Consider the following 11,904-nt stretch of genomic DNA (forward strand, 5'->3'; position numbering starts at 1 on the left):
GGGGGCAGAATCCCTGTCTTCACTGTGGTGGAAGATGGCTACTTGAGTTATAGAATTTGGTTGAGCCCTGAATTTCGCCCTATCTTTATGCCTGTGATAGTGGCGGAAGAAAAGGGAAGGTCAAACAGAAGGGAGGGGAGGGGGAAACAGTCTATGAGGGGAGGGGAGGGCCCGGATCAGTAGACTAAGCCAGAATCAAACGTTAGATCGAGAAGAGACGGGTGGTATGATATTGGGAGGAGAAGACAAAATTTCAACAGGAGGGAAAGACGTGAATGGGTTAGTGATGCGGGCTGGAAAGGGAGAATGGGCCGGTCATCTTCCAATTATCCTAGGGCCAGGCAAGCTTTCAGCAAGTATAGGCCTGGCCTCCTCACAAGGGCCCAGCAACATTCCCCAATTCTATTAGAATTGATCCTAAGGAGCCCAGATTATTTCAAGTTGCGCCTGTTAAGGCTCCTGAGCATATGGGAACAGACGTTCCTACTTCTTCTGCCAATGGTGCTACACATAGTGCCATTTCTGCACCGAGCTGTAGTGACCTTCGCCCTTCTTCGACGGACGCCGCTTCAGGGGCGGCACCGGCTATGGATGGTGCTGCTATTCCACGGCCTCCCGCTTCTGATGGACCCAGTTCCATCGCCCCTACATCTGCTCCTGGGATTAGTTGTGTTGAGGCTATACTTCAAGCTTCTTCTTCTTCTGGGAAGATTGTTGAGCTTGCCCCATCTGATGTTTGTGTCGGACCTGTATTTCCTGTTAAGACGCCGCCAAGGGCTCCATGCTCTCCTCCTTCCTGCTACCCTACTGGTGTTTCTGGTCATTCCTGTAGCAGCGAGGTGCTAATTTCAGAAGTTGTTACCCCTCAAGGGAATGGCGAGATCCTTTCGGCTCCTAAAGTTCCTATTGCTAGCAATGCTATGGTCTTGTATTCCTCCGGTAAGGGAAAGGAAGGGGTACATATAGAAGATGCCTGTCCAATCTCGTCACGGATTGGAGGAGGGGATATGTCTTTTTGGATGGAGGATAAACTATTAATCTTTGGGAAGTTTCTAGGTGTTTCTTTTGAAGGGAAGGAAAATAGGGTGTTAGAACTGTTGAGGGAGATTGAGCAACAATCTTGTTATGATGGTTCAGGGAGGGAGTTGGGTCAAGGTGTTAAGCAAAATAATTCAAGGAATGTAGTGGTGTACCAGAGAAGGGGCCGGGTGTGTGACAGGGAGGAAGGGAACTCCGTTAGAGGGGGTGGGGAGAAGGGGGATATTGTTTCTTATGGAAGTTAAGATCCTTTCATGGAATGTGAGGGGGATGAATGACCCAAATAAAAGGGCCATCATCAAAGTGGGAGTTAGAGAGGGGGGTGCAAACCTAGTTTGTTTTCAGGAGATAAAAATGGAAGTTTTGTCGGATGCGGTTGTGAGGAGTGTTTGGGGAGGTAGTTGGGTAAAATACGACTGGGTTCCGGCGGCGGGAAGTGCCGGGGGCATTCTTCTAATGTGGGATGATAGAAGCTTGGAGGTAAAGGAGATTAAGAAGGGAGATTTTTCTTTAGCAGCTCTTGTCAAAGATAGAGTGAGTGGGGTGGAGTGGGGATTTGGGGGAGTGTACGGACCGGTAGGAGAAGGGTCCAAGGTACTTTTTTGGGAGGAACTGGCTAATATGATGGGGGAATGGGACATTCCATGGGTTTTGGGGGGAGACTTTAACACTATTAGATTTCCGGAGGAGAGATTAGGGTGTAGTATGATTTCGAGGGCCATGGAGGAGTTTTCTGACTTCATCAATGATCACTTGCTTATTAACCTTCCTCTGTCAGGGGAAAGGTTTACTTGGGCCAGGGCGGAGGATTCCAACTCAAGGTCTAGACTTGATAGATTTCTGATATCGCCCTCTTGAGCTGGTGCTGAACGTGCTGCAGATTCCTCTACCTAGGGTGACTTCGGATCATTTGCCTATCTTGCTGGATGGATGCAGAAGGAGGGGGGTGCGTGCCCCCTTCCGTTTCGAGAACATGTGGTTGAAGGTGCCAGGATTTGCTGACAAGGTGAAAGAATGGTGGACAAGCTACGGGGTATCAGGGACTCCTTCATTCCGCCTTTCGAAGAAGCTCAAATTGCTCAAGGGAGATATTATTAGGTGGAATAAGGAGTTTTTTGGGAGGGTGGAGGTTAAAATGAGGGAGCTTATGCATGAATTGGGGGATCTAGAGAGAGGGGAAGGGGCGAGGGAGTTAGATGAATCTGAGAAAGAGAGATTGGAGGAGGTTAAGAGGGAAATAGTCGAGTTAGCAATAGCTCAGGAGACTTGTTGGTGGCAAAAATCGAGGGCGTTATGGTTAAAGGAAGGGGATTCGAATTCCAAATTTTTCCACAGGGTGGCAGTTGCAAATCGAAGGAGAAACTTCATAGAGTCCTTAGTAGTGGATGGGGTGAGGGTTGAGGGAGATGAGGAGGTAAAAGGGGCGATAGTGGGGTTTTATGAGAACTTATACAAAGAGGAAGTTAGTTGGAGGCCGACTTTGGGGGGAATAGAGTTCAACCAAATAGAGGAGGGAGACAGTGAGTGGCTAGAAATGGCTTTTGAGGAGGAGGAGGTGCACGAGGCTGTGTCGAGTTGTGCTGGTGAGAAGGCCCCCGGCCCTGATGGTTTCTCCTTGGCCTTCTTCCAGCTCTGTTGGGACACCATCAAGGGGTAGTTGATGGAAGCCATTGAATACTTCCATGCGAATGGTGTTTTCGAGAGAAGTATCAATGCTTCTTTTATTACTATTGTGCCTAAGAAAGAAGGTGCATCTTCTATCAGTGACTACAGGCCTATTAGTCTCGTGGGGAGCATTTACAAGATTATTTCAAAAGTGTTTTCCAATAGACTCAAGAAGGTTCTTGACGTCTCTGTTTCATCCTCCCAGAATGCATTTGTGGAAGGTAGGCAGATCCTAGATGCCGCTTTGGTGGCAAACGAACTTGTAGACTCCAGAAGGAAAAATAGAGATCCCGGCTTATTATGCAAGTTGGACCTTGAGAAGGCTTTCGACCATGTCAATTGGGAGTTCCTGGATTTCATTATGATGCGGATGGGATTTGGGGCAAGATGGAGGGGATGGATCAAGTTCTGCATTTCCTCAGTCAGATTCTCTGTCCTGGTTAATGGTAGCCCGTGTGGTTTCTTTGGCAGCTCCAAGGGTCTCAGGCAAGGAGACCCCCTATCCCCCATGCTATTCATTCTAGTGATGGATGCTTTGAGTAAAATGATGGATCGTGCGGCGGGCGGAGGCTTCCTCAGAGGATTCTCAGCTCCGATCGGAATGCCTAGTGCCCGCAGAGTCTCTCATTTGCTTTTTGCGGATGACACCCTGGTTTTCTGTGATGCCGATATGGATCAGTTGATCTACCTGAAGCAGGTCCTGCAGTGGTTTCAGATGGTATCAGGCCTCAAAATCAACCTCGGCAAATGTGAGATTTTCCCGGTGGGTGAGGTCGCTAACATTGATGCTTTGTCTTATGTTCTCAGATGTAAGGTGGGCTCCCTTCCCACTACTTACCTGGGTCTCCCATTGGGCGCTTCGCATAAGGATACTACGGTTTGGAATCCAGTGATCGAAAGGGTTGAAAAAAGATTAGCAGGCTAGCAGAAACGGTACTTGTCAAAAGGCGGAAAGGAAGTGCTCATTAAAAGCACTTTATCGAGTATGCCCACCTATTACTTGTCCCTGTTGCAAGCTCCTGTCAGCGTCACAGAAAAACTGGAGCGACTTCAAAGGAACTTTCTATGGGATGCAGCAGATGGAACTAGAAAGTATCATATAGTGAATTGGCAGACAGTCACTTCCCCAAAGAAGTGGGGTGGACTTGGAGTGAAAGATCTTAGGGTGTTCAACAGAGCTTTGTTGGGGAAATGGCTGTGGAGATTCGGGGTAGAACAGCATGCTCTATGGAGGGAGGTCATAGTAGAAAAGTACGACTCCATGGGAGGGGGTTGGAGGACCAAGGCAATCACAACACCGTTCGGGTGTGGCATGTGGAGGAGCATCATGAAGAATTGGGAATCCTTCAGTGGCAACATCTCTTATAGGGTGGGAGATGGAAGGAGAATCAGCTTTTGGAATCACAGGTGGTGTGGAGAGGATACTCTGAGGGTCTCCTTCCCCCACGTCTTCAGAGTTTCAAACCAGAAGGAATTGATGGTCCAGCAGATTCGTAAGGAGCATGAAGGGGGAGTAGTATGGGACCTCTCATTTAGAAGAAACATGCAAGATTGGGAGATTGCGGAGCTCCAAGATTTATTGACACTGCTATATGGGCAAGTCAGGCCTATGCCATCTTGTGATTCTTGGAGATAGGGTTTGCGTGGCGATGGTCTATTCACCGTAAAGTCCTTTTACCAGAGTATGTTGGTGAGAGAGGAGGCCTCTTTTCCATACTCCTCAATCTGGATTCCTAAGGCACCCACGAAGGTGTGCTTTTTTGCATGGCTAGCGGCGAGGGGAGTGATTCTGACTGCTGAGAATCTTCGAAAGAGGGGAATTACACTTGTTAGTTGGTGTTATATGTGTAAAAGCTCAGGGGAAGAAGTTGATCATCTTTTGTTGCATTACCCTGTGTCCTCGGCTTTGTGGAGGGCGATCCTGATCCTTTTTGGTGTCCAATGGGTGATGCCAAGCACTGTCAAGGAAATGCTACATAGCTGGGCCGGTTTGCGTAGAAGAAGAAAGCAAAAGGCGTGGAAGCTTGCCCCGTTAGCTCTAATATGGATAGTTTGGGGGGAGAGAAATAGGAGAGCTTTTGAGGGGATTGAGTCTACTTTTTCACTTCTTAAGAGTAGTCTTTTTTCTTTGATAGCTTTTTGGTGCACTCATTTAGCCCCTATTTGTATCGAAGATTGGGCGTCCTTTGTAGAGAATCATGTTCTGATGTAAATTCTTTACTTTTTGGTATACTTCTTGTATACGGGAGTTCCTCTCCCTTTTGATTAATACAACTTACCTTATCAAAAAAAATATTCGGGCGAGTTACGGATGGGTTTAATTGTATCACGGGTGGGTTTAGCTTAGGCCAATGGGACGATGACACAACAACAACATACCCAGTGTAGTCCCACAAGTGGGGGTCTAGGGAGGGTAGAGAGTATACAGCCTTACCCTACCTTGTGCAGGTAGAGAAGCTATTTTCGGTAAACTCTCAGCTCAAGGCAAGCATGATTGATCACAATAGTATAGAAAAAAGATAAGCAGTAGTGAAAAAGTCAAAGAAACAGTAACAATAGCAAGACAATATTAAAACGAAACACAACATCGTCAGATAGTAATAGAAATCTAACAATATGTAAATACGAGAATAGCACTATCACTACTGGGATGAAAGGAAAGACGCTGGATTCTACTCTGATTTTCAACCTCCACACTCTCTTATCAAGGGTCATGTCCTCGATAAGCTGAAGATACGTCATGTCTTGTTTAATCACCTCTACCCAATACTTCTTCACCCTACCTCTACCTCTCCTCAGGCCTACCATAGTCAATCTCTTACATATCCTCAGTGGGGCATCGGGACATCTCCTCTTCACATGCTCGAACCATCTCAACCTCGCTTCCCGCATCTTATCCACCACAGAGGTGACACCTACCTAGCCCCAAATATCTTCATTTTTTAACCATATCCCTCCTAGTATGCCCACACATCCATCTCAGCATCCTCATCTCCGCCACTTTCATCTAATGAACATGCGAGTTCTTGACTAGCCAACATTCTGTCTCATACAACTTAGTCGGTCTAACCACCACACTATAGAACTTATCTTTAAGTCTTGGTGGTACGTTCTTATTACACAAGATACCAGATGCTAACCTTCATTTCATTCACCCCGCTCCAATACGATGTGTGACGTCGATCACCCCGTTGTACCTAAATCTTCCTCTCTTGGGATGAGTTGTGAATCCAGCCTCACTTCCACGCCAGCCTCCTGAATCGTGTCACTGAACTTGCACCCCAAATATTCTGTTCTAGTCCTACACAACTTGAAACCTTTAGGTTCCAGATTGAACTTGCACTCCAAATGGGACGATGACACGTGGATATTAATTTTAAAAAAATCAAAAAGGGAGTTTAGTAATAAAGGTAATATTGAGCCCAAAAAATAACGATAGTGGCATTTTTATTCAAATAGGTGGACGGAGGGAATTATTTGTACCAATTCCGATACTTCAGGGGTAATTTGGCCCTTTCCATTCTTTCTATTACTCAACATAAAATGCTACACCATTCTTAAGCAAATACTTAAAATCAATATATGGATCTGACTGACATGGTGCAAGTCCAAAAATTTAAGGACACCTTTAACCCAGGTGACGACCTTCCATGTAAAATCATTTTGGTTAGCACCAAGGAATCCAAAAAGAAACTGTGAAGTTAAAGATGTGCCAAATATTATAGAAAAATATTATGCTTATAGTCACCTGCCAAGTTCAGAAGGTGCACCTTATTATGAGATCTGTCAACAGCAACAACCTCTCCTTTGTCCTTCATAAGGATTGCTATTGCTGTGATTTTTCCCCCTGGAGCTGCACACATGTCCAATATTCTCTCTCCTGGTTGAGGATCTAGGACAATTGGATGTGGGAAGACGAAACATGTCATTTGAGATGAGAAGAATACTCACCTAACCAAACTACCTTTTGCAGAATTTATGTGATAGGTTGGTATTAGAATGTTGAAAGAAAATACAAAAGAAAACTTCATTCGTAGAAAGAAATATACAAGTTTAAGTTGTTAAAAATGCACGAGAGAGAGCAACTAACCTTAGCACGAAACCAAAATTCCATTTTCCAGATGATGAAATGTATTAGGCTATATATTCGATATCCAGCAAAAACAATAGCTTAATCACCATTTTCATGGCATAATGTGCATTCACAAACAAGTGTTTTCGAAAATACATTATGATACTTCAAGTGAATGTTCAAGAATTCTATGAGTCCGTTCGTGATGATATTGAATTTTGAGGATGTAGCAATATAAAGCACAACTACAAGCTGGAAGAATTTTAGTTGGGCATTAAAACTAAATAAAAACCATCTGGAAGCAAAACTTAGGGTGCAACCAAACAAGTTTTCATGCAAAGGCAACTCTTTGTGGACATTCAGGAGATACTCTTTGAGTGGCCCTCTCAAAGCTGTTGTTCGTGTTGGAAAGCATTGCACTAGTGATAGTCTTGTATGGTAGAATTTGCATGTGTAAAAAGCATTAATAACTTAATACAAGGGATGGTGAAGCTTGACTACAGATTTCAAAACCAAAGAAAGATAAGCTTTTAATCGAGGAGATAAACCGATGCAGCATCACCATGGATCAGCTGTTAAAAGATATAAATTGTAGGAAGACTTCTTCATTTTGCTGTCCTATACTTTCAGAGGATAATGTCTCAATCCAAGAAATTAATGCCAGTGTTCATCTTCCAGAGCAAAGCAGAAACAGCATAATCCAATTAATCACTTGACAATTACTACATCTTTTGATCTTAAAGCGTAATGATCGACCAAATTATTTATCTACCATACCCCTTCAAATTCAAACTAGCACTTAAAACTGCTGTGAACTCATTGTTATTACAATATGAATACTTTAAAACTCGCATAAGGACCAAGTCAAAGGGTCAAAAACCATGAGTTACCGTAAGAATCTCTACTGTGCATAGAATGTAATGATACAGACTCTTTTTTTGAGAATAGCAACTTGTACATATATTAATAAGACCCAAAAAAAAAAGCACAAAAGCAGTGCCAAGCTATATTTAAAAAGGAGCAGACCCCAGCTATGTTAACCTATAGGTACATAGCACCTATAAAATCTACTAAAGATTCTGCTTCCTCTAAAAAGCCTTCTTTACACCATAAATGAAACAAAAGGCAATTCATGTAATATTCTGTAATGATACCGACTCAACGTTAGACAAAAACAGAGAATGCCCGAGAAACTATGAACATACCTAAGGCATGTGCAGTTATTATGCTTGGCAGGTTCTGAAGAAAAATCTCACCCTCAAGCAAATCTGGAAGCAAGATATTATAATCAAACATCACTGCATGTACTCACAACTTCTAAAAGAAGCTGCTATTCAAAGACAATCCAAAACCACAGGAGTATATTCATGTTCGCAATGTTTCATGTTAGTTGTTTCTTTCATATACAGAAAATATGGTGTCAAAAACAATAGACAACGATGAAAATTCACTTATGGAGATGACAATTTTACAAAGTGTTTCCTTCGTCATAAATAAGAATACCTTTAAAGATCAGAGGAAGAAGACCAGCTGAGGACACCGATAACAATAAAAGTTTAACTTAATGGACTTTCCCATACTTCTGCACCCCTGACAGCTCTAGACTACTAAAAGTGTCATTTTCTTTTCACCAAACAAAGTGACAGTAGCATCTACCCAACCGCTATCTTCAGCAAGATAGTAATATTGCAATACTGTCAGATTCTAACCAACTGTGCTGAATATCTGCAAATTTGGCATCCCTCAAAAAGAGCATTACCTTCTTACATTGACCAAAGCCTTTAACGTCTCTATCTAGCATTGGAAACTTATACTGTCTAGTGAAAGTGACCAGAAATCATTATGTACACTATTTTTCGACAACAAATATGGGACCGACTTTCCCCCTTGACCATTCTCAGGAAAATGAATAGGCAACTGATAGACGGACATATTTAGACTTTAGAGAGAGCTCGGAAAGGTCTCTAATGGAAAAATATCATTCATGTAGAATTTATCCTGGTCTAACCACGAAATTGGTCTTAATTTGCCTTTCAAGATGACCAGCAAATTTCGTAAGATTCTGAAGCTACAATATAGAAAGTCGAAAAACTAAAGCTTTCTAACGCAAGATTATTAAAAATAAGACCAAGATAAAATTGCCTTTTTCACTCTTCTTGATATATGGATGAGGTCTAATTAATCATTACAAAGGTGATGCATCAACTATTACGACACTCTAAAATCTATGCACTAACTGCTTAAACAAAGGTCATACTAGTATACTCCCTCCGTCCCAATTTATGCGGCACCATTTGACTCGGTACGGATTTTAAGAAAAAAAGGAAAACTTTGGAGACTTGTAGTCTAAAACAAGCCCTAGACATATTTGTGGCTATAAATCATCTCATTAAGGGTGAAAGGGTAATTTTAAAGTAAAATTGTTTCTAAACATAGAAAGGTGACATTCTTTTTGGACAAGCTAAAAAAGAAAGAGTACTACATAAATTGGCACAGAGGGAGTACCACACTTCCGATTCTCACAGACATCTTACATCACTTTCGCCATTGTGAACTTGAGTATGTTAAATATCCTCACTTCCGGTTCAGATTTCAGAACCATGACTTTAGAATTAAAATACCAGCTAATAGTTTTTTTTTATAAGGTAAATTGTATTAATCAAAAGGGAGAGGAACTCCCGTATACAAGAAGTATACCAAAAAGTAGAGAATTTACATCAGAACATGATTCTCTACAAAGGACGCCCAATCTTCTATACAAATAGGGGCTATATGAGTGCACCAAAAAGCTATCAAAGAAAAAAGACTATTCTTAAGAAATGAAAAAGGAGACTCAATCCCCTCAAAAGCTCTCCTATTTCTCTCCCCCCAAACTATCCACATGAGAGCTAACGGGGCGAACTTCCACGCCTTTTGCTTTCTTCTTCTACGGAAACCGGCCCAGCTATATAGAATTTCCTTGACAGTGCTTGGCATCACCCATTGGACACCAAAAAGGTTCAGGATCGCCCTCCACAAAGCCGAGGACACAGGGCAATGCAACAAAAGATGATCAACTTCTTCCCCTGAGCTTTTACACATATAGCACCAACTAACAAGTGTAATTCCCCTCTTTCAAAGATTCTCAGCAGTCAAAATCACTCCCCTCGCTGCTAGCCATGCAAAAAAGCACACCTTCGTGGGTGCCTTAGGAATCCAGATTGAGGAGTATGGAAAAGAGGCCTCCTCTCTCACCAACATACTCTGGTAAAAGGACTTTACGGTGAATAGACCATCGCCACGCAAACCCCATCTCCAAGAATCACAAGATGGCAGAGGCCTGTCTTGCCCATATAGCAGTGTCAATAAATCTTGGAGCTCCGCAATCTCCCAATCTTGCATGTTTCTTCTAAATGAGAGGTCACATACTACTCCCCCTTCATGCTCCTTACGAATCTGTTGGACCATCAATTCCTTCTGGTTTGAAACTCTGAAGACGTGGGGAAGGAGACCCTCAGAGTATCCTCTCCACACCACCTATGATTCCAAAAGCTGATTCTCTTTCCATCTCCCACCCTATAAGAGATGTTGCCACCGAAGGATTCCCAATTCTTCATGATGCTCCTCCACATGCCACACCCGAACAGTGTTGTGATTGCCTTGGTCCTCCAACCCCCTCCCATGGAATCGAACTTTTCTACTATGACCTCCCTCCATAGAGCATGCTCTTCTACCCCTAATCTCCACAGCCATTTCCCCAACAAAGCTCTGTTGAACACCCTAAGATCTTTCACTCCAAGTAACACAGTTACCCAAAGAAAAAAGGCAGACACATCTTCATCAGACTAGAATTAATTACCTTTAAAACTAGATGGTAACAACATTGACAAGTGCGATAAACCAAGTGTTTGCCTTAAAACTGTTATGCACATATTATCCTGTAACTGATTCCATAATACTGGAGAAGGCGAAAAAATTTTACCATAAAAGGAGGGTAGTCTAAATACTCTATCCTTCATATCCACTGCAATTCCTTCAGATGCACGAAATATCCCAGCTCTTGACATCATTGCTGTTCCTTGGCCAATGTAGAAACCATCTCTTTCAAAATAATAAGGATCTATACAAAATTGAGAATGGTCAGTCTATTGGCTGGAAGGATGTCACACAACTAAGCAATAAGATGAAACTGATTTATATACAGCAAAGCTGATTGTGTGTGTCGTGGGTGTGTGTGTGTGTGTGCGGGTGTGGGTGGGTGTGGGTGTGTGTGTGTGTGTGTGTGTGTGTGAGAGAGAGAGAGAGAGAGAGAACATTTCGACAAACCAAGCAGATTTAGTGTATATTTAAGAAAGACCATAGCACACTTTCTATTGGTACCAAAAAAAGAAAAAAGACCATAGCAAACGGGTATCCAAAAATTCAGATTAGATGCAAAATCATCTTGGTATTTAACCATGTGAATTCAGTATATCCCACCATAACCATGTGATAAGGAGGAATTTCTTATAACATTAAAATCCTTTCAGAGGAGCACAACAGTGTGAAATGAAGCCAAAGGTTCAAGATAAATTACAGAATATCTTACTGCATAATTAGCTTTTCCTTTTGTAAGAAATTCACCAAAATAAGGAGTCAAATTGACTATCATATTAAGGAATTTCTCGTTCATTGAGAAATAAATATCTCATTATGCGCATTAAGCACATACCGTCAACCCAGCAAATGAAACTGAAAGTTTTGGTATCGGAGTAGTATGTTTTATTCATTCAAAGAGAATACAATTTACTAGAAAAACAAATCAATGAAAAGGAAAATAATCCATTGATTCTAAATAGTCTAGAATTCTAATCTAAAACCAATCCCTAAGAATCTGAAACTTTCCTAACTTATCTGATCTGATTTGATCCCATATGATCATAATCAGATAATGCAAATCAACACTATCAGAAATTTTCGTAACTTATATGATCTAATTTAATCCAACTTGATCATGATCAGATAAGTTGAAACCAACTGGCGTACCCCCAACTATAACTACTAGTTGAGGCAGGTGTAACCCATACAGTCAGCAACTACTGATGCCCCTTCATATTTGGGCAAAAAGTGATGGGGAAAAGCCAGAAGCATGACCAAAATGTTTACTGCAG

General features: G+C 42.2%; 1 protein-coding gene across 3 annotated transcripts in view; it reads right to left on the reverse strand.

Annotated features, from left to right (window-relative positions):
* The window catches only part of LOC109228584 (putative methyltransferase NSUN6), a 38,591-nt gene that overhangs the window by 22,936 nt on the left and 3,751 nt on the right, over positions 1 to 11,904 (reverse strand). For all 3 annotated transcript variants that reach the window (XR_002068402.1, XM_019393725.1, XM_019393724.1), the window contains 3 exons: positions 10,737 to 10,874; positions 7,981 to 8,043; positions 6,474 to 6,595 (listed from right to left, as the gene is read on the reverse strand). Coding sequence is in view for 2 of the 3 variants with exons in the window: in XM_019393725.1 (XP_019249270.1) it covers positions 6,474 to 6,595; positions 7,981 to 8,043; positions 10,737 to 10,874 (323 nt within the window). In the remaining variant the exon portion in view is untranslated. The remainder of the gene's footprint in view (positions 1 to 6,473; positions 6,596 to 7,980; positions 8,044 to 10,736; positions 10,875 to 11,904) is intronic.

The sequence above is a fragment of the Nicotiana attenuata genome, chromosome 7 (assembly GCF_001879085.1).
Source record: "Nicotiana attenuata strain UT chromosome 7, NIATTr2, whole genome shotgun sequence".
In the NCBI taxonomy this organism is placed as follows: Eukaryota; Viridiplantae; Streptophyta; class Magnoliopsida; order Solanales; family Solanaceae; genus Nicotiana; species Nicotiana attenuata.